At 46.8% G+C, this 22,282-nt stretch overlaps 3 protein-coding genes across 5 annotated transcripts in view; 2 read left to right on the top strand and 1 right to left on the bottom strand.

Annotated features, from left to right (window-relative positions):
- CARHSP1 (calcium regulated heat stable protein 1) overlaps window positions 1-12,600 on the top strand; it is a 37,233-nt gene extending 24,633 nt beyond the window's left edge. For all 3 annotated transcript variants that reach the window (XM_064726217.1, XM_064726219.1, XM_064726218.1), the window contains exon 4: window positions 10,968-12,600. In XM_064726217.1, coding sequence (XP_064582287.1) covers window positions 10,968-11,130 — 163 coding nt within the window. In that variant the 3' untranslated portion in view covers window positions 11,131-12,600. The remainder of the gene's footprint in view (window positions 1-10,967) is intronic.
- Window positions 12,601-13,116: 516 nt separating this feature from the next.
- Window positions 13,117-19,848, bottom strand: PMM2 (phosphomannomutase 2). The gene is made up of 8 exons (XM_064726313.1): window positions 19,728-19,848; window positions 19,407-19,518; window positions 18,401-18,477; window positions 17,720-17,811; window positions 16,964-17,063; window positions 16,432-16,507; window positions 15,264-15,379; window positions 13,117-14,249 (listed from the first exon to the last, which is right to left on the bottom strand). The coding sequence occupies exons 1-8, from the start codon at window positions 19,791-19,793 to the stop codon at window positions 14,145-14,147; spliced, it is 744 nt and encodes a 247-aa protein (XP_064582383.1). The 5' UTR covers window positions 19,794-19,848; the 3' UTR covers window positions 13,117-14,144.
- Window position 19,849: 1 nt separating this feature from the next.
- TMEM186 (transmembrane protein 186) lies at window positions 19,850-21,677 on the top strand. The gene is made up of 2 exons (XM_064726312.1): window positions 19,850-19,880; window positions 20,487-21,677. The coding sequence occupies exons 1-2, from the start codon at window positions 19,872-19,874 to the stop codon at window positions 21,222-21,224; spliced, it is 747 nt and encodes a 248-aa protein (XP_064582382.1). The 5' UTR covers window positions 19,850-19,871; the 3' UTR covers window positions 21,225-21,677.
- The last annotated feature ends 605 nt before the right edge of the window (window positions 21,678-22,282 follow it).

Below are 22,282 nucleotides of genomic sequence, written 5' to 3'. Positions count from 1 at the left end.
AATTTAACTGTGAACATCTAGTCTGACCTATACAGTTACTGATCAGCAGGGGTTCAGTTACAACAGCCTTCTTGCAGAAACATGAATTTTCAGCCTTCTAATGAATTCCTTTTAAAGAACTGTCTATTTTCAGTCATGTTTTTTTTTTTCCTTGTACATTTTCTCTTCCAACTAGTTCAGTAAAATTTTCTTCAGTTATGTGAAATTATTCCTTTTAAAACCCCGGGGATGACTTTTTGATTGGGGTTGCTGTTTTGTTTGTCTGTACAAAATGTGAACAGCTCTTTCAGGTTCCTATCCTGTGGCCCAACACATCTTTATCTTGGATTTGATTCTGGGTGCACAAGGTGTGCTTGCCCTCAATTCCCCTCCCCTCAGTAGCAACTCCAGAGATGTTTTTTCTGTTTCCCTGTTTAAGACTCCCATATGTCTCCTATGCTGAGGTCCCAAGTGACATTACAAAAATAGCTTTGTGTGATTTTTGTGTGATTTTTGGTGCTCTGTGCGAGGCCCCTGTGACAGGAGTCCCCTCTGGTGGGCTGTGCTGTTGGTGTATTGATCCCATCTGCTCTCACACTGCTCTGAGAGCCATCAATAATAAACTGTACTGGAGTAACTGGAGAGCTGTGCCACCCTCCCCTGCCTGCCACCCACTCCCTCCCTCCTGAACCAGCCAAAAGGTTGTAAAAGTTTATGGCCAGCCCCACTTGTGGAGGTGTTTGCAGTGTTTGTTTGGCTGGCACTGGAGGTTCTCTGCTCCTCCATCCTTGCACCACCCTGTGTGGGGAGGCTGAGCAGGGCAGGGCTCAGAGGGGCAGAGCTGCTCTGTGGGCAGGGTGGGAGCTCTGGGCTCTCAGACACAGCCCAGCCTGGCTCTCTCTGCTCTCAGCTGTGTCATTTCAGTGCCTTTCACACCAGGAGCAGGCTCCATGTGCTGTGCTGTCCCTGCAGGAGAAGGCTGCAGGGCACCTCCTGTTCCCCACCCACTCCTGTGGCACCTGTGCCTTTCTGCAGAGGCTTTTCCCACCCCATGGTTGGCAGGCCCAGTGCTGAGGGTCCTCTCCCTCCCTGGCGATCTCCTCCTGCCCCAAACAGGCTCTGAGCCCTTTGTGGGGTTTACTGACTTGGCTTTCACCGTGGACCTCCACCTCTCCTCCCCTCTCACAGCAGGCAAACCATGCCCTGCTTCTGGCAGAATCTGTGTGCTCTAAGGCTCTTTTCCTTGCTCTCTCAGAAACATCTTAGTTCACATAGATTTTGTAGGACTGAAGTGTTTTGTGTTTTTCCAGCTTCTCTAGGTCAATTCTGCTCTCTTGAAGTCAACAGCATTTTCTATTGTAGCAGGAATGGGCCCCTGTTTGAAATGTTTCACATGTAGGTACTCTCTCAGAGCTTCAGTTCAAAAATAGCTGATGTTTCTGCCTCAACCTGTTAGTGAAAAGTGCTATTATTGAAGTACTGAAGGTTTCAGCACATTGTGTTCTTTAATTACTCAGAGTATATTTGAGTTGCTGGAAACAGCTTTTAGTGCTGGAGGGTGATGGTGTCACTGTCTTAATTCTGATGCAAGGCAACACTGGAAGGACAAATTAGTAATGCCTTTCATTTCAGTTTATTTCACAGTGAATTTGATAGATTGCTCTTTATTAACTGGAATTGCTTTTTGTGGCAGCATTCTGTAACCAGGCCTGTGGCTCAGGGGACTCCAGTGGCTCTGGTTTGCACAGAGTTTTCAGATCCTCCTCATGTTTATCAAGTGATTCTTTTCCATCTATTTATTCAGTTAAACCTGAATGTGAGGGAGATGTTAGCCTGTTCACTGTCTCAGTGTGGTACAGGCATCTTCTCATGAAATGAAAGCGGATTGTTCCTCCCAAATTCTTCCCAAAAGCTGGGATTTCAGGAGCTTGCATAAAATGGTTATGCCAGTTTGGATTCACCAAGATAGACTGTTCCTCTGTGCTCATCACTAAGCTGTGATGATTAGTGAAGGTTTTAAGCATAGGCACCAGCTGCCTGACATGCAGATTATTATGATTTTCAACATAAACTTTTAATTTGAGGAATTAAATTATTTTCTCCCCTAAGCTTTGAGGAGCTCTGAGGTTATACTTTAGTGAAAATGTCTTCCACAGGATGGGATGTCTGTTTCCTGTAAGTTTCTTTATTTTTTGTGAGATAATAGCAACACTTGGATTGGCATTTTCTTTTTATAAGTGAGCATTAGCCCAGAAATAAAGTCAAATGTTTGTGACATTGAAAAGCTTCACTTCATGTCTGCAAAATTTTCTGTGTATATGTTCAGGAATGTGGACATGGAGACATGTTTCATTAGTGCAAGTTGCACCAAATCTGCTTTATTGAGTTGTACTTGTGAGATGTGGGTAGAAATATGGGATCACAGAATTGTTAGGGTTGGAAGGAGCCTGTGGAGAATATCCAATGGCCCTGGCAAGGCAGGGTGAGCTAGAGCAGGTTACAGGAATGCATCCAGGTGGGTTTGGAATGTCCCCAGACAGGGAGAGTTCACCTCTCCCTGGGCAGATCCAGTCACCCTTGACATAAAGAATTTCTTCCTTATGATGGGGTGGAACTTGTGGTGTTCAGTTTATGGCCATTGCTCCTTGTCCTGTTGCTGGGCACCACTGGAAAGAGCCTGGCCTCATCCTCTTGGCAACTGCCTGAGATAATTCCATCTGATGAGATCCCCTCTCAGTCCTGCCTCCTCCAAACTGGACTGGCCCAGCTCCTGCAGTCTCTCCTCTCAGGGGATGCTGCAGACCCTCACCATCTCTGTGGCCTCTGTGGAACCTCTCTGGTGGCTCCTTGAGGAGCCCAGAGCTGGCACAGCCCTGCAGCTGTGCCTCAGTGGGCTGGGCAGAGACAGGGACACAGCCCTGCAGCTGTGCCTCAGTGGGCTGGGCAGAGACAGGGACACAGCCCTGCAGCTGTGCCTCAGTGGGCTGGGCAGAGACAGGGACACAGCCCTGCAGCTGTGCCCCAGTGGGGCTGGGCAGAGACAGGGACACAGCCCTGCAGCTGTGCCTCAGTGGGCTGGGCAGAGGGGACACAGCCCTGCAGCTGTGCCTCAGTGGGCTGGGCAGAGGGCAGGGTCACCTCCCTGCCTTGCTGGCCACGCTCCCCCAGGGCACCCCAGGCTCCCCCTGGCCCTGCTGGCCCCCAGGGCACATCATGGTCACTTGTCACCCAGCAGCACGCCCAGGTCCCTCTCTGCAGAGCTGCCATCCAGAGGGTGAGCCCAGCCCGTGCTGGCGCTTGGGGTTGTCCCTCCCCAGCTGCAGGACCTGCCCGGGGCTGTGCTGCACCTCAGCAGCTGCTCCCTGCCCAGTCCTGCAGCCTGCCAGGGTCTGCCTGCATGGCTTTGGAAGGGGCTTTTTGTCTGCTGGCTTTGATTCAATGAGTGGCTCTGAAGGCTGCAGAGATGATTTGTTTTGGTGTTTGATAACACTTGTGTGGAGCCACTTCTCTTTTTTAACTGATTGGGTACAAGTGAGCCCTGCATCCTTGTGCTTACTGCAGACAGTTCTCAGCTTGGTATAAATAGTTGTGCTAGGGAAATGTCATGGCTCTTTGGTGTGATGAGGTTTTGTTTTTCTCAGATTCATACTTCACCCCTCTCTAGAACAAATACAAAATGTGCTTGCTGTAGTGAATATAAACCCCTAGCTGGCAAGCATGGAGGCAGAGGAGTTGCTGAGATAGTAATTCAGATAACATCTCTGGAAAGCAGGAAGCAAAGGCGAATTCATTTGCCTGGAGTGAAATTTTTAAAAAGACCATAATTACATTTTTAATAGCAACATGTACTGTCAGTGCTTCCATTTCCACTGTCACCAAACTGATGGTGGTGTTACAGCACCAGTGTGAGAGCTGTGTCCTCCTGTGTGCCACCTCCTTGGCTCCTGTTCCCTGCCAGGAGTAATTCAGCTCCCCAGACGCTCCCTGCTGTGGCTGTCAGCACACACAGTGCCTCTGGTGGCCTCCCTCTCCCCCTCCTGCTGTCCCACCTGTAGCTGTGGGATGTTCCCCGAGGGCAGACAGCAATCCCTGCAGTGCTGGCTGTCGCTGTTTCAGACAGGCTCACACCAGCTTCCCTTCCCACTGGGCTGCTGAGGGATGGGGGAGCCTGCGGGAGCAGACCAAGTGTTGTGCATCAGAGCACTGCACCCACCCTTCTGCTTCCCCTGAGCATTTGGGAGTGGGCACATGATGGAGATGCTTTGTGCCCCAGGATTTTGCATTTATCTGGGATTTGGCCTGGAGCCTGTGTACCTGCAAGGGCAAGGCAAGGAGGTGGCTCATCAGAGAGCGGTGATGGATGAATGACCACACTCTTGGTGTTTTAAAAGATTTTGTTTTGCAAAAGCAGCATATTTAATGAAAAGAAAAAACATTCAGTGCTTGTGGGTTTTCTGCAGTTTGCCAGCACTTGGCTCTGAAGGGGAAAATGCTGCATTGCAGAGAGGCCTTCAGGCTGTCCTTCAGGCTGGGCTCCTGACCCGTGGGCAGTGATGGCTCTGGAGAACTGATGCTGTGCTTCCCCCAGGGGCACGGGCACACAGCACCCCAGGGACATCCTGGGCATATTGCTGTGCTCACTTCTCCATCGTGGTGTGATCTCAGGTTTGCCCCAGTGTCTGTAACTCAGCAGGGCTGAGCACCCGAGGGCTCTGGGCTCCCAGCTGGGGATGTCCCTTTCTGCTGCTGCACTCCAGCTTCCTTTCCTCTGATTTCCTGCCAGATCACTCTTTGGTGCACAGCACTAGTGCCACATCTCCTGGCTTCTCTGTGGTGCTGCTCCTCTGCTGGAGTGGAACAATATGGGCTGGAAATTAAAATTATCTGGTAATTCTAAATGATCTGAGAGCTGAATCTGAGCTGAGAGAACAAACTTCTCTGGCCTCTCTGGCTTTTCTGTGAGCTACCAGCAAAGCAGTTTCTGCTGACTGCAGCCAACTGCTCTGGGAGTGCTGGGAAGCCAAATCTCAGTTTTCTGATTGCCTCCAAAATCCTGGATGGATTACATGCTTTGGACAGCACACATCCTTCCTCATGGGCTCCCCTTCTGATGCTCTGCTGCAGGGTGAAGGGTCTGAAATAGGTAAATTATCTGGGGCAGGGAGGAGAGGCAGCAGAATTCCAGATCTTTCTCAAGAGGGGTTTGGAAATGAATAGAACATGGAAAATCTTTTTCCTAATGGCTCTCCACCTCCACACCTGGCTCAGAAAACTCCCTTTGCAGTGCTGCATGCAGGAGAGTCAGGTTGCTGTGGTCATTATTGCAGTGAATAATGCAATAATGATCCCCCTCCATGATCCAAACTGTGTTGGGTGGGGTTGTGGCAGGATCCAGGCTGGCTGTGTGCAGGAGCAGGTGTCTGTGTGTGACTGAGCCCACAGAGGCATCCCTGCAAGGCTCTCTCCTGTTCCCTCCTCACAGGGTGTCTGTGCTGGAATTAGCAGATTTGGAGCCATACTATCCCTGGATGGGGATTCACACACCATGGCCAGTGGAGAGCTGGGCACAGGATGTGCATCCACTGAACTGGGAGACAAGGGCAGCTGGGAAGTGTCTCTGCTCCAGCTCAGGGGATCCTGGAGGAGAGACCTTGGATATTAACAGCTGGGATTCTTCAGTCTGAGCCTCTTTACACTCATCTGTCCCAGTCCCTGGTGTGACTGGTGGGGACAGGCAGCCCTGCAGCTCCCTGAGTCACTGCTGGCTTTGTGCTGGCTTGCACAGGGAGTGCATGGGAGGGCATTTGGGATTAGTAACTCACAGTGGTTCATTACTCTGGTGTATCTTGCTGTTAAAAACACCTCAGGTTTCTTGAAGCAAATGTCAAGGTGTTAAATGAACTTTAAGAAGCCCAGGAGGTAACAGAGCCCATGGAGGTGTCATTGTGTCACCCATGGCAGGCTTGGTGACCAGCAAGGCTCAGAATTCACTGAAAACTCTTGTTCCTAAATGTTTCCACGTGACTTTGGCTGTGTCCCAAGAGGTTTAACTAGAGCCCTGGAATATGAATAGCAGCTGTGGGGAGGAAGAACTAGAACATTCCTTATTTAGGTAATTTCCTAATAACCTCCCAGTTCCCTAAAAATAGTGCAGGATAAAATGCTCCACCATACCAGACTGGCACTGAGCTGGGAAATGGGAGGTGCTGGATAATCTAAAACTCACTCTATTGTGTCTCTCTCTGACTCTGACATCAGGGAAGCATTTCCTATTTTTAGCTTGAATTTGAAGTTGTTGAAGTGTCTTAAGATTCCTGGGTATGTAGATATTCAACATTTTGAATTGAAAGTGCACTCCAATATCTCAAACAGCAGTGGAAACCTCCACATTCCTCTAGATCAACATTTAATATATATGGAGCGTGAAAGTAAAAAATACAGATCTAAAATTATTTAATCAACATGTAACATCAAAAAAGTCCCTGTTTAACTTCCTTTACCAAATTTTCCAGGTAACTTACATTGTTTACAGAATGGCTGTTGTAGGTTGAGTGTTCCAAGAGCTCTGTTTACTCTCTCTGATCTTTTCCAGTTCATTTCCTGCCCAGTGCTGGAGGTTTGCTTCCTGCTGGAGGATCTCCCCCAGCTCTGTGCAGGGCTCTGCCTGCACTGCCACCGTGTCACCCCCTCTGAGTGCCACCAGATTGTCCTTTCTGCATCCCTCCACAAGTCTGGGTGTGGTTTGTTTCTCCTCCCAAGCATCACAAGTGGTGGCAGCAGGGCTGGAGTGGCTCTGTGTCTGTCCCAGCAGCAGCTTTAGTGGCAAACACTGCCCAGGGGACACTGCTCACCCTCAGCTCTGTTCAGCCTGCAGACCTTTGTCCTCCTGCTTTTCCTGCGCCCTGGGGGCAGTGAGCTAATGATCTAATGTTTGTTGGGCACCAAAAATAGCTAGGGGTCACAAACCTGCAGGAGAAAAAAGAATATCTGATATGTGGGAGGAAGGTTTAAAGGCCAAAAGCAGAGAATGAAATTGGAGATGTTTGTGCGGCCACAACCTTTATACACAGCTATGCAAAGGAGGGGTAGGGTCACCTCAACAAGTGAGGAAAGACAGAAAAGCAGGGATCAAATGAAGCTGTCCTGGGGTTGAATGAGGTTTTATCACAAGCCCCAGTCACCTGTAGTGTCAGCTTGGACAAGCAGTGGAACCAAGAAAGGATCTGATGCTGTCAGCATAATGCTCAGCCCTGCAAGAAATGCTCTCTAGCAGAGAAAAGTGCCCCTGCCTGGGCTGGGCAGTGCTCAGGGCTCTGCACATTCTGGGCACAATCTCATCCCTTCAGTAGCAGGAACACGAGAACTCAACCTCATGATTCAGCATAAGAAATGGGGGTCAGCAAATATTTTGGGTTTTTTCTTTTTCCTTGGCAGACAGGGGCTAACAGGCAGTGCCCAAGAGTCCCCTCCTGGCCTGAGGGACGTGGTGGCTTCCAGTGACAGCTGAGTGTGTCCTGCAGGCTGGGCCTCTGCTTCTCCTCTCCCTGCCTGCAGTGTGGCTGTATTAGCCACGTCCTGTGTGTGTGTGTACTGATTCACTTGCTCTTATTTCTTGGAAAAGCAGAATCACTTTGTTACCAGTGTACCTGCAGCACACACCTTACCTGAACCTGTCCAGGTACATATTCATATTTCCATCTAAACAAAACATTCCCTAACAAAACACCCGTCCTTTTTAATGCTCAAGCTGTACTTCTTCCTCACTTGATTTTGAATAATCAAGTGATTCCTCATTTACCTCCATTTTTCAGGAGCTTAAAGCTTTTTTATATTGGTGCTTTGGGAGACTGTGAATCCACTTTCCTTTTGCATTAACCATATTTACCTACTTTTGCAGATTTCAAATGTTTATTTCACTAACCGTGGCTTATCCTGTTTTACAGAGGTTTTAAAAAACATGTAAAGTTCCTGTTTGTGTAAAAAAAAGATGTTTCAGCCAAACCTGAGATCCCTTCCTGGGCAGGGCATCCGTTTGGGGGTGGCTGTGCTGTGGTGATGAGTTCCTGCTCCCGCAGGGCCAGGGGCTCTGCACTGGTGCCTGGAGCACCAAGGGGAGATCTGGTTCACTTTTAGTGGTTTTAGCTTTATAGCAAGATTTTTTTTTCTCTTTTTATTTTTTTTTGCCACAAAGGATCAAGGCTCCTTTGATCCTCCTCGAGATTCAAGAGGTTTAAGTAGGAAAGGTGATGCTATTTTTTTTATATGCCATTTTTATTTTCACTTCTGGTTTGACTCTTTCAACCCTTTCCTGTGTCTCTTGTTGGGGATTTTATGTTCCCTCATCAGGTTCCCGTACATCCTCACTGCAAAACTGCTGTTTCAAGGTCAGGGTAACCTTCTGGCTCTGTGGCACTAGAAAAGGTAAATTAGTGTCTGCTCCTGGAAGGACAGCAAGGGTTGGGTGTGCAATCCCTCCACACCTGAAAGGATCTTAAACCTGTTGGAACTGGGGGAAATGGGGCACAGATGGAGGCAGTGACTGGAGAGCACAGCACAGCAAAGGTCAGATGTGAGAGCCTGTCCAGTGATGCTGGGCTGGGCTGACAGGGTGGCCTGCAGACTCTGGAAGTAAATAAAGGTCAGCTGGATCAGCCTGTGTGGGTTGGAAAGGGCTGTCAGGTCTGATGAAGGAGGCTTTATCTTCATTTTTGCTGTAAATATTTCTTCTGCCTTCAATTTACTCCCATTTTCCCAGGCACTGCTCTGAAGGGTTCAGCTCAGGATATTCCCTGCTGGGTCTGATGGCCACAGTCAGGGCAGCTCTGGAGTAGAGGCATTTCCAGGGAAATAAACTCTTAAAGACTTTATTCCCTCAAACATTTCAAACCCCAGGCCTTGGGAGTGCCTTTAACTCCTCATAGCAAGTTTTAGATTCATATTTAGATACAGGAGCATTTTCACTATCATGTTGATACAATCAGCTAGCAAACAATGACTTTTCTTTTGAGTTTCCCATGGGAGAAGTCTTGATGTAGGGGTCATTTTCAGCTTCCCTTGTACTTGCCTGGTTACCCTGTCCTGTCTGGGCTGCTCTGGCTCCCCACAGCCTGAGCTGACCTGCAGGGCAGGGCTCTCACAGGAGCCCTCAAAAGGGGAAGGGCTGGGAGAAGCAAAGCTGGAGAAGTTTTGCAGAACTGTGGGGAGAAGCAAACTCTGATGTGAGGTTAGAACTCCCAGTAGGGACCAGTGTGTTTGCCTCCTATCAGTCCTGCCAGCCTTTCCTGCAATAGAAAATCCCTAAGATTAATGGGTCACAAAATGAGAGTGGATATGAAGGGCACTGCTAAAATCTGAGATTTCTGCTATAAACAAAACATGGGTTAAAATTCCTGGGTGGGGTGATCAGTCTCCCAGTGTGCTCTCAGAGAAGGCAAATACCAAACTCAGTGGTGCACTACAAACTCCTGACCTAGACCACTTATTTTTTCTTTGCTGGACCCAAATCTGGACTTCAGGAGTTCACAAGCAAGTCTCACCAATTAGGCATCCAGTAGAATTTATTATTAGTGTTGATCTGTTCCAAAATACAGATACTGCTGAGAAACACTGAAAACCTTCACTGAGAAATTCAGGGCAGGGGAAGCTGAGCGTGTAGGTGTGGGTACATTTAAAGAAAGGTGAAGTGGCATCTTCTGTACTGTCAGAGCCTCATGGCAAGGCAGGAGGGAGGAATCTCTGCCAGTGCTCAGTGGCACATGCTGGGATTTTTATTACAAAGCTCTGATCTCAAGCACAGGGTGGAGGTGAGGAGGGCTGTTTGCAGCTCTCTGTGCCATCAGCACCTTGTTCTGAACAGAAGGTGAAGCTCCTTTGGCATCTCCCACTGATTCCAAACCCGGGCTCATGTGCAGTAGCAAATGCACAGTGCAGGTCTTGCAGCATCACTCTGGGGGAGCTGAGGCCAGGAGGAGCCTCCTGGAAATGCCCCTGAGTGCTGGGTGGAGGCTTGTGCAGGCTCATACATCAGGATAGCAGGGCTCTCTTGTAGGGGGATAGAATAGAAGAGAATAAAGATAGTGTAGAAAGGAATTTCACCCCTAAGGAGTTGCAGCTGGGCCAATTATCAAAGATCAGGAGCAGGCCTGACTTTACCAGGCCACAGCTGTAAGCAATGAGAAGCAGAGTGCTAGAAAAGAGTGGGGTGGCTGGGTGAGAAGGGAACTGGAGTCAGTGGCTGCTTTGGGAAGAGGAAAGAGTCAGTGCTGTGAGGAGATGCCAAAGAGAAACACCAAGAAGGTATGGAACTGTTGTGATAAGGAGACAACAGTATGGAACCCCTGCAATAAGATGACAACACTCTCTTTTCTCACAGCAAGTAATTTTGAAATATTTGATACCATATCTCACCTGGGCTCCTTTTTTATTTAATACCTCAAACTGTGTTATGGTGGAGTAACCTAAAGGGAAAATCTTGCCATTACATGGTGCAGTTCTTCTTAAGAAAAAATGAAAAAAAAACCCCAAACTGAAACTTCAAAAGCCTAAGTGAGAAGTGGGGGGAAAACCAGCCAAAAAGAGATCAATTTTCTTTAGTTTAAAAACCATTTCCCTGAAGTAAGTGTCAGCCCTGCCCTCTAGTGCTGCTCAAGTGAGGCGTTGGTGCACAGTTCTCAGTCCAAGCCTGGGCTCACCTGAATATTCTTTAAGGCAGGTTAAAGTGGGGATTTTTGTGGGTTTTACTGGGTTTTATTTTGTACTTCTTGTGGTTGGTTGATTTTTTAAGGTGATGGTCGTGTTTATGGTATTTTCATAGGATTTCATTGTGAGACAACCAAAATCAGCCTCAGACTTTGACAGATGACAGGCTCTATAAAATCCCTGAAGTACTTTGAGCATCTAAGCTAACAATTACGATAAAAAATTCAGTCAGCTGCAGAAGAGAACGAGTGTTTCTGTGACTCCTGACTAACTGGAGCTTCCCTCCACAGCATTGAAGGCGAGTACGTTCCCGTGGCAGGCGACGAGGTCACCTACAAGATGTGCACCATCCCTCCCAAGAACGAGAAGCTGCAGGCAGTGGAGGTGGTGATCACCCACCTGGCCCCTGGCACCAAGCACGAGACCTGGTCAGGGCACGTCATCAGCTCCTGAGGCGTCCCCTGGAGCGTGGCTGCTGCCAGGTGGGCTCTGCTCAGCAACTGGCTGCAGGACCTGCCTGAAGAATTCTGTGTGTGAGGAAATACTGCATTGTCAATAAAGCAGATGCAGGCCAAAATTACCACTTTTTACAGCTGGCCTGATTTAAAAAAAAAAAAAAGGCAATTCAAATGCTAATGAAAAAATCTAGCGTAATGTGTTTACAAGAAATGTATTTAAAGAGACCTAGTTTGTGTGCTTGGTGGAGGAAGGGAGGTTTGGGTTTTCTTTTGTCTTGTGAACTGATTCCAGGAAATGCCCAGGGGAAGGGGGGAGAGGTTTCAAGGAGAGCTCTTCTTGTGCAGGTGGTCCAGCCCAGCTCTGAGCCCTGAGCCCCCTGGGCTGCTCTCCAGGGCTGCAGTACCTTTATTGCTGATTTAGTGCCTGAATGCCCTGGCTGGCACACAGAGGTGTTCATTGCTGACTTGTTTTCCTCATGGAAGGAAGTTCACAAACAGAGCAGCTGCCACAGGGTGAAAAATCTCCATCAGGGGGTTGTGCTCCAGATGCCCATCAGGTGCACCCCTGCAAATGGTGTGGAAATTGTGTTGTACTGGTAAAGCTGGGGTTGTTTGTGAATTTACTTAGGTGCCTTGATGGTTGATTAGCAACAGATTTTATAGGCCAGTATTAAAAAAAAAAAAAAAATCCATCCCAAATTTAAATTTGCTCCAAGGTAAGTGGTAGAAAACCGTAGAGTAGTGGATACTTCACAGCCTCAGAGGGTGTCTGAATTTTGACCAGGCTGAAGATTTGCCTTCCAGACTGCATGCAGCTGACTGGCATGGTGTGCCAGGGGCAGGCAGGGCACCTGCACTGCTGCACAGCAGGTGTGTGCTGCCCAGGTGTGTTAAACACTGACTGAGTTCTCAGCAGGCTCAGCTGCCTTGGTGAAGTAAATTCTGCATCTGTTTCCCTGGCAAACTCCCTTGGTAGGATGTGATAGGGCCACCCTTCCCCAGACTTTTGTGTAGTTGTAGTGCTACTAAATTGGTTTTGTTCCTATTTGCCTTCCATATATATTTTTTTCTTTCAAATGAAGCATTTTTCTGTTATTTTCCTAACAGTGGATTTTTATTGACTTTGCAAATAAAAACAAACAAAAAAAAGCAGAACTCTTGTTAGTTGTATGAAACAGTGTAGCTTCAGTTGTGTGTTTGGAGCTTCACCAAGAGGTGCTGGCTGTCAGGAGCTGTCCTGAGCCTTTCACAGCAGCTGATCTGTGCCCAGCTGTGATGTGGGCTCAGAACTGCTGTGCTGGTTTGTTTTCCCTTAGCTGTGCCTGTTACACTGTGGTGTGCTGGGGTTTGGGTTTGGTTCTGTCTTTATGACCCATAAGCCTTGGTAGTGGTGGGTTTATCACTGTGCAGCTTGTTGGAATATCACCCCCTGCTTTCTTTACAATAAATGCAACCATTTCAGTGCTTCCATGTGTTCCAGTCTGCTCCCTGGGTAGCTGGTGCTGAGGAGGATCAGCTTTAAAGAGGAAAATGCAGGTGCCTGCACAGGCACCCCTGTGTGGTGACTTCAGTTTTATGTAAGGAAATGTTTTCCCAGCCACTGACTGCACTTAGCAGAACAATGAGGGAATAACAAGGCCAGCACCTGTCAGAGGAGGCTCCCAGGACAGAGCAGCCAGAAATGTCTTTGGGGCTGAAAACAATCAAAGCAGCAGCTCTTAAACTGTCCTTAAACAGCATTCTTGGACTAGGGATGGTTGTGGTCCTAAGTCAGCTCCCATTAACACAGGAATTAGTTAGGGAAGATCAAACAGTTTTGGTGCATGAGGTGCACTGCACTCCCCCTCTGATTTTGTAAGTCCTTTTGGGTGGTACCAAGATTCTATTCTCTGCTTTTTTACTGTGCAAGTATCCCGTGAACCTGGAACTGAAAAAATTCAAATTATTAATATTTTGGTACAGACAGGCAGCATGCAACAGGTCTGCTTCAAGTATTTTATTTTCCATAATGATAAATCAACACAGGGTATTTTAATGATAAAATCAGATTTTATTCTCCTTTACTAAATCAAACCGTTTATACTCAAGATTACTTTCCTAATACCAGCTGAGAAAAGTAATTAACAGTAATTAACAGTTACACAGAATGTCAGACATTGACTTGAATTTCAACAGAAACATAGTTTAGGTCATTTTTGTAGTATGAAAAATCTCAAGCTACCCTTAATGCCTTAACCAGGAATCTCAGAAAATGATCAGAAAGTGGCAGAAATATATTTTGCTAATCTGGTGAAGTTATTTTAATTAATTTTTACAAATAACTTTTTAGATTTGGTCTGCACAGAGTGTAGGTAGCATGACCTGAGTTGTGCCTTGGCACCACATCCATCCTGAGGAGGGAACTTTGGCACCAGCTGCTCCAGCACTCCTAGGGATGGCAGTCAGGGACTTCTGGTCCAGTGCCATCTTCCCAACCCCAGGAAGAAATAAAACTTTTCCCTTTCATTCATCTTCCAGTTTTAGACAAGAAAGTGTCTTATAATTCATGTTAATTCATATAGCATAAGGTAAATATTTAAAAAAATCAACTGCATCTTTTAAAAAGCTGCCTCAACGTAAAAAACTAGGGATTAAGCCTTGCAGGCCAATTTTAAGACCAGGAATCAACTAGAGGCAGATTATGCCTCCCCTTCCCTCCCTAAATTGTAATTAATTAGTTAAGTTTACAGATATCTTAAAAACCAACCCAAAATATAACCCAACCCCACAACCAAGCAAAAAGAAAACAATTTATGGGATTGGAAATTGAAAGGATGGTGCTCAATGAGCTCTGCTGTGTTCCCCCAGGCAGCAAGGGGTCTTCAAGTAAAACATTTCCCTTTAGTAATGGCTGACCTGCAAAGCACCTGCTATTCATGGCCAATTACATAAAAACAATCCAGAATGAAGATGATGTTTCAAGTTATTTTGCTGTTCTAACTGTCCTCAAAGTGTGAAGTCTGAAGTCTTTTATTTAAAAAATAGCTCTTCACAGATTCTTCTTGTATCCTCCGGGGATGTGACACTGTGGCCTTCTGTTCTGGAGTCTGTGAAAATTTCATAGTCATTCCCTCCCTGGAAGCAGAAGATGATTTAATTTTATTTAACATCAAGGACAGTCACAAATAGGGACACATGAAAGGAAACAGGGAAAAATGGACTTTTTCCAAGGGCCTGCAGTGATTAGGCTCAGTGAGCACCAGCACTGCCCTGGATGAGCACAGATCCCCAAACTCCATCCACAGCTTCATTCCCAAATTTCTGTTTGCCACACTGCTCCCACAGGTCAGCATCAGCTCTCAGTACTTCAACTCTCTGGAAGAGCTGCACTGCCACTTAGAGGGTCTGACATGAACTGTCTGTGAGCTCTGTGCCACAGGGACAGGTGATTACTTTTGCAGCTGATGTCAGGGGGAAAAAACTTAAATTTTAAGCTTGTCTTTCTCTTATAAACCTTTTTTTTTTTTAAATGTATAAAGTCCTGTGTAATTTAAGAGTTTTGTAACTGTGAGTTCTTATCAAACCAAGCCTTTTCTTATAAAACAGGCTGACAGTGTCCTTTGGCCAAATTCAGACAGCTTTAATTTCAAGCAAGTCCTTGTGCTTGCCAGTGCCCTCACAAGCTCTTGTCAGGTCTCTGATTTTTAAAAGCCTCTGAACTGCCCTGCAGAGCTCTTCCCCATGATGAGGGACAAGGGACTCTGCTCAGTTCCCCAGGGTGGAGACAGAGCAGTGAGCAAAGGCACAGTGTTAAATGAGACAGGAAATAAATATGTTTAATAAACACCAGCCAACAAAAACCAATCTAAACTAACCAAGCAGGACAATCAGTTTCACACAGTCATGTCACCTAGGTGTTTAACAGAATTACACAAGCTCAGTTTTAAAACAGCCTCTGTTAAGGCAAGAACCCTGTGTTCAGCTCAGGAAACAGAAGGAAAACTTCCCATCTGCAGCCAGGTAAACATGGACACGTTTATGCCCTGACTTCAGCTCTTGTCAGGATTAAGGTTACAAGGTTAGAACCTGCACTCCTTGAGGTTTAATTACAGCAGCTCTCAAATGAGTGTGTCAAATTAATGTACTCACTGGCATGGTCTTGTCTCCAAAGAAATAAATAGTCTTGTATCCATCCTTGGCAACAATTCCTAAGCAGTACCTTTTATCCCAGCCCTCTGGGAACACATCGATGCTGATCTGCCCTCCTAGGAGAGAGAGGAACCACGACTTGTTACATTTTAACAATGTATTTCTGAAGGGAGAGAAAGTGAAAAAAACCCTAAACTGGGCAAGATTTTAGGCAGAGGGAGCTTTGCAGAAGACAAGAAATGTTGTGACACTCTGGAGTTAAGTCCTGCAAGTACAGAAAGTGTTTTATAGGGTATCAGTTATTAGAGATGTGATTCAGAGATTTTTTTATCCATTCAACAAAGTCTCTGAGCATGTTCCCAAACACTCACTGCTATCCAAATGAACCTTTTAAAATAATTACATTTAATCTTTTTACTTTTAGATAGAAAGGACACATGAACACAGCCACTGATGTATGTACAGCCATAAAATCATAGGCAAAAGATTTGCTAGGGCTTTCAGAGTAGGAAAGGGAAGAAATCAGCCCTTTCAGCAGCTGTTCCAGTTCTGAGCCCTTGGCCTTCACCAATACCTAAGAGCATGATTCCCAGCTGAAGCAGGTGTATCTACAACAAATAAAAATACCTTATATAAAGTATTTACAACATAAAGGGGAGAGGAGAGCTGCACTGCAGTTCACTTTTGCCTTAGGGCTTTAGCACTAATGCCAACCATACTTTTAATTCCCCCTTACTGTATTTTTTTTCCTTAAGCTTGCACTTGCTTTTGGATTCTTTCCTTCCTCCCACACAGTGCAGGTACAGCTGAAGAACCAAGGGCAACTGGAACAGCACTGAGGGAGTAGCTCTGATCAAAACTGATTCACAGAAACAACTCTGACTAATCCAAAGCATCTAATATGCTCCAAAATGAGCAGAATCAGTCACACAACTGACATTAAAGGACAATGAACTGATGACAAGAAATGAAGTTCTCTTTGTTGATGGATTTCAATTAAAATGTCCCAATAAAAGGCTGAGAGGAAAAAGAGGCTCAGTCTTGCCTGCAACCACCCCCAGAGAGACCTGTCACACAAATGAGATGGGATGTCACAGCCATAAGAGAGAATGACTTAAATGAAATTTAATTAATTGATGTTTTAAATGACATTCTTTTAAAGTATTACCTATTGAAAATGTGAGGCCTTTGCCTGCAAATTCTCTTTGTAGATCAGCTACAAATTTCTCTCTTATATGCTCCTTCTGTTAAGAAAAAAAGAAAACAAAACCAAACAACAGTTACATGCTGTAACTGTGTTGATTTACCAGTGAAAAGATAACCCAAAACCACCTCTAAAAAAGAATGGTTTTATTGATTTGAATGGACCCAGGCTGGTTACACTATAAAGGACATCATAAAGTATGGTTTTACCTAGGACAGGGTTTTTTAGAAACCCCAGAGGCAGGATGTTCAGTACTCTGGATATTGGATTAAAAACATGAGCCAAACCCACTCTTCTGCAAGTAATCCTTGCTATTCTAACAAAAAACCCCACATTGTTTATTTCCTGAATGAACAAATTAGTTAAACCACATGGAAAGGATTAAAATGAAAAAAAAATAGAATTGCACAAACAATGAAAGTTTAAAAAAAATCATAACCTGGCCATAACTGCCTCCTCCAGGAGAGCTGGGGATTTTTCAAGAGTTGTAACTCACTTTATCAAATTCATAGAACTCAAGTCGCTCTTCCTGGCTGCAGTTTCTTCCAATGGGGGACACATTTAACATCCCATTTCTGAACTCAATGAAAGTGCCTCTGCAAGGGAATTGATCACAAGACAGAAAATAGATGAGAAAACTGCTCAAAGCACTAAATATCACAATAAATTTCCATTTAATTCTAAGGGCAGTGGGAATCAGCTGTCTCACTACATGCAGGTACCTCTGGCACCAGTAAGCCTTTAGGACTTTGGATCTGGCAAGCTCATCATCATCCTTACTGGCTTTTAAAAGCACCATTTGGTTTAACAAGTGTGACTGGAGCATCCCATCAAGCCCAGAGCCTGACAGGCCAGGCTGTCAGTGTGGGGTGAAGCTGCAGAATTCCCAGCAGTGTGGGCAGTGTCCTGCCCGGCCTCACCCAGCACATTTCAGGGTCTGCACAGCTGCACCTCACACCTCACACACAGAGCTGCTCTGGCTGCACTCCTCATCTCTGAATTCCAAACATGGCAAGGGAACACTCCTGCTTCAAAACTGAATCTCCTTCCCTCTGACACAAAGTGCTGATCAGTATTTCAATCCCTGTGCTCCAGCTGGGGACCTCTCTTTGTATGCATGGCCAGAGCTCTGTTTCACACACACAGTGCTGTTCCCTAAACAGAAATTACTCTATTTTATTTTTTTTTGCTGAGCACCCTGAGCTGAGCTTTATATCCCCCATGGAGAACTGAGATGTCTGTGTGCACATACCTCTTCTTTGGCAGTCTGATCTTTGCAAGGTAACCCAGGCAGTAGTTGATGACATCTTGAAGGATGTCCTCGCCCAGGTGGCCCTGAATGCTCTAACAAAACAAACACCATTCAACCAAGGGTCCAGAATCTGAGATTCTAAAAGCAAGTCACATGGAAAACACAGACATTGGGTAATCAGGCATGGTTAATACCACAGAGAAACAAACATGCCTTCAATCAGTAACATCAGCTGAGGCTCACATGGTACTAGCTAAAGGCTCTCATTTTTATTCACTTTATAACACCAAACTATCCTTTAATATGATTCCTAGTTGTACCTGCTTCAGAAGGAAACTGTGCCATAGGCAGCAGCCCTAAACAAAAAGGGTTTTAATGTCTGCACATGTCTGCATGTGCTGTGCTATAGCAAAGCACAAAGAAATGGAGCTTGTTCCTGCAGTAAACTGGAACCACTGGTCAGGGCAGCAAATTCAGCCAGGATCTCTTTAAGTGTTTGCTCTCCATTATTTATGTTAAACATTACATGCCAAATGAATGATCCATTAACAGGACTAACATATGAAAGCAGCAGAAACTTTGATCTTTGAAAGGGTGATTACAAAGGACTACACTGTACAAATAAATCAAAATCTTGTTTAGAAAATTTCTTTTTCTCACTGTTGGAAATTTCACACTCACCTGCTTGCTCAGGAATTTCCCATCTTTGTATGCTACCAGGCCATTTTCTGAGAACACATAGTCATATTTCTCAATCACTGCAAACAAGCAAAAAGACAGTAACTCATCATTTCCCATCAATGCTTAATGCAGAATTGTCTTAAATGTTAAACAGCTTAAAATACAGCAAACATTAGCTCCTAAAGCATGAGAATTTCAGCAGCATAGCATCAAGCACACGATTAATGCTAGTCCCATTTCTCACTATGATTAACACACACCTCAAATCATGTGAAGTCAGTTGACTTACCTGTGGCTTTACTTAGAGGTGTATAACTCTTTGCATTAAGTGTAAAGGAATGATCAAACACCTGGCACATGGCCTGGCCTGAAAGCAAGTCAGGTAATGCCCTTTTAGGTTTGTTTCCTCAGTGTCACTAATCTTCAGCAGATGTCTGGGAGCTGTGAGTCTCAGCACCACACAAGATGATATGGTTTACTGGAGACCACTTGGAAGGCAAACAAACTCTGAGCTGCCTGGGCACTACAGGAGGCTGTCAGTGGCATCAATTAAGTAAAGACCATTAAGAATACAGGACTAAGGCAAGAATCCATAGCTACATAACCCCACAGTGAACAAATCCAGGTCCTCAGGGATGTGCTTGGCAGCTGAGCAGCCCACACGTGTATGTCACATACAGGCGTGCACTGCACACAGCAGAGTGACAAAGCTCTGACACCAAGGCAGGATTTCACCACTAGCAACAACCTGTTAATTTAATATCGAGATACCTGCACAGCGCAAACAGCCTGCGATTTCCAAAGTCGGGTTGCACTCCCCACAGCCTGAGTGCAATACAGCACTCCCAGGAAGACAATTACAAGCAAGGGAAGAAGGGGATGGACGGGGCTCAACCTCCACGTGTCCTTGGCGGCTGCCCGGGGCCCGGAGCGCGGATGGCCCCAGGGGGATCACCTCATTGCGGGATCGCCTCATTGAGGATCGCCCCACAGGGATCGCCCTTACCGTCCTCGCCCAGCTGCTCGCGGATCTTGGCCAGGTCCGAGCCGCCCACCACCCCCACCTTCATCTTCTGCCGCAGACGCTGCATGAACGCCGCCATCTCCGCCGAGATTTTCTACGGTCCAAAACAGAGCCGTCAGATTTGCCTGAGGCCAGCGCCTCCATTCCGCAACAACCAGCCCGTGCGGGTCCTTAAGCAGCGTTAAATGAATGAAGTGCGCTCACGGAGCCCGCGGCACACGGCACAGCCGGGCCCCCGCGGTGTGCCGTCCGCCCCGCGGTGTGCCGTCCGCCCCGCTCCCCGCAGCCCCGTCCCGCACTCGCCTGGCGCGGCGCCGTGAGGGTGCCATCCACGTCGAACAGGCAGAGCGCTGAGGGCGGCGCCGCCATGGCTGCTCCGCGGGGCCGCCCCTCCCGGCGGGCCGCGCGCGGGGCGGGGCGGGGCAGGCGCGGAGAGGCGGCGGGGCCATGGCGGCGGTGAGGATCGGGGTTGCTGGCGCGGGTTGTTCCTCCTTCCCCTCCTTCTCCCCTTTCCCCGTTTCCTTGCCTTTCCCTTTTTCCATCCCTGTCGCCATCCCTGTCGCGGGTCGCTCGGTGACGGGTCCTTGCACGCCACGTGTCCCACGGCGTGGCGGGGGCAGCGCGGAACTTCCCTTGCTGCCTTTGCGCCTTCCCAGCGTCCGCTCCTTCCTTCGGCCTGATGGCGCTCTCCTCACCTTTACCGTGCTTTGCTTAGTCCACCTTTCTGTTTCCTTAAAACTGCTGTTTAAGTGGTTATTTAACGAGTCGGCGATTCCAGCAGCTTTGCTGGGATGTTGCTCAGCCAGCGAGAGGCAGGGAGTGTGCCAGTGTCGGTCACTGAGCTCACTGATACCAGCTGTGTTAGCACAGTTTTCCCTCTTGGTCTGCAGGGAGGGATGCGAGCACAAACACCAGTTTTTTTTATCAGATCACTGGTTTTAGGTTACAGTGACCCGGGATTGTGCTTCACTGTCTGTAGGAGCCCGAGGGACCAGCTCTGAGCTCGCTGGTTGGGTTTTAAAGAGGACTCAAACGATGACCTGTGGGAATGTTACCTTACAGGCTTGGCTCTGCACTGTCAGGACCGCAGCCTGCACAGCAGCACCTTTTGGGAGATCGCTGCAGAAGGAGCTCTGGACAAGGCCATGGAGAAGGGAAGCTGCTCGCCTGCCCTGGATTGCTGGTTCGTGGCAGTGTTTGCAGTCACAAGCCCAGCGAGCTCACGGTGTCAGGAGTTACCTCAGGAGCCCACGAGAGCCGTCCGTGTGTCTGTCCCACTTGGCCCCTGCTGCTGTGGTCCAGCAGAAGGCTGTGCATGGCAGGACAGAAGAGTTCAAACTGGTCTACAGGTTCCCAGGGATAAAATACTGCAGGATCCTGTCGAGACTGAAGCTGCTGCAGACTGCCACCTCCATGATCATGCTGCCTCCCATCTGCTACCTCTACCTGCAGGGCCAGGTGTCCCAGAATATCCTGCTCTACACAACTGGCATTGCTGTCTTTGCTGGGGCAATGCTGTATGGTATGAGCTACTTTTTCAGAAGAATCATTGGATTAATCTACTTAAGTGAAACTGGACAAACTGTCAGAGTGGCCCACTTGACATTTTGGGGAAGACGTAATGACATTTACTGTCCCATAGACACAGTGGTGACTTTGGATGAAGTTGGAGATAGCAAGGACGAGCTTCTTCACCAGTTCAAGCGGTATAACAGTACAGATACTTTGTATTTTACAATTAAGTATGGCCAGATTGTAGACAGACAGAAATTTACTCAAATATTTGGAGAATTTGTGTGACACAGAGCTCATTTCCAATGACTTTCCTTGTTCATTGTGCTTATTCCACGAGGTTTAAATAGTTCACCAAACTACACATCCCTGTCCATTTCCTGTGCAAAGCCTGCAGTAAGTGCACCCAGTGTACAAAGTCACAGTGGTAAGGCACAGCCCACTGGATTAAAGGTCCTGCAGCTTGTGTGTGGTGTGAGGAGTGTCTGTTCCATGTAGCATTCAGTAATGTCACAGCATTCCAAGCCTGAACTGTCCTTGGAATGCGCCATAGGAGGCCAAACTGGCCTCTTTGGTGGTTATGAAATATGAAAAATCTCTTGAAATGAAATGCAGGAGCTGCCAGAGCATCCTCACTTCAACCTCAGTGTTTCTTTTAGCTCATTTTAGGTTGGCTGGGAAGCCTCTGGACATTAAAGCTGGTCTGGTGCATCCATATGATGGGCACTGCTGAATGTCAGAGAGGGACATGCTCATGTATCAGTGCAATTGAGGGAATGGGAAGGTGTGTGAGCTGTCCTGGCCTCAGGAGGGTCCTCCAGGATGGGAGTGGAGCTGGGCAAAAGAGACACTGGCAGCTCAGCTGTTAAGTTCAAGGCTGGGACAATATTTCAGGAGCCTCTTACAGGAATTGCCATTCCTCATTGGAATGGGAAAAGCAGCACCTGTCTCCATGAAGGACTGTGGTCTTATTCCATGATAATGATATGAGTTCTCCTTTTCTGAAATCTTGGTAGAAATGAGGAATTTAAACCCAAGAAAGAACCAAATATATCACCTATAATGTGTAACACATGTTTTAAATTGTCAGAAGCAAGATAACTCCTTACACCCCTCCTAGTTCTAGCTTAATGTGAAACTGGCAAATAAACTGACTCTCACCAATAATCTGGAGTGTTCTTTATTTTTTCCTCATGTGAAGTGAAACCTCTGTTTCTTGGCAGATCAGCAAAGGATCAGTGAAGTAAAATTGCCATTTAAGAGCACAGGGTAACCCTGAATTACTATTTCTCATGTTTAACTTTTCCTAATGGGGTTTTGTGAGTTTAAATTGTGGCTGATACTGT

The sequence above is a fragment of the Zonotrichia leucophrys genome, chromosome 14, assembly GCF_028769735.1.
Source record: "Zonotrichia leucophrys gambelii isolate GWCS_2022_RI chromosome 14, RI_Zleu_2.0, whole genome shotgun sequence".
NCBI classification, from domain to species: domain Eukaryota; kingdom Metazoa; phylum Chordata; class Aves; order Passeriformes; family Passerellidae; genus Zonotrichia; species Zonotrichia leucophrys.
The sequence above is the reverse complement of the archived record's forward strand: the minus strand, read 5'-3'. Positions and strand labels throughout refer to the sequence as shown.

What these genes read in the sequence shown, in the direction of transcription:
- PMM2 (XM_064726313.1), bottom strand. Translation starts at nt 19,793, where the DNA reads ATGGCGGCGCCGCCCTCAGCGCTCTGCCTGTTCGACGTGGATGGCACC. An exon ending in GGAAATTCCTGAGCAAGCAG is followed by an intron (nt 17,812 to 18,400) that starts GTGAGTGTGAAA and finishes TTGTTTTGTTAG; the next exon opens with AGCATTCAGGGCCACCTGGG. An exon ending in AGGCCTCACATTTTCAATAG is followed by an intron (nt 15,380 to 16,431) that starts GTAATACTTTAA and finishes TCTCTCTCCTAG; the next exon opens with GAGGGCAGATCAGCATCGAT.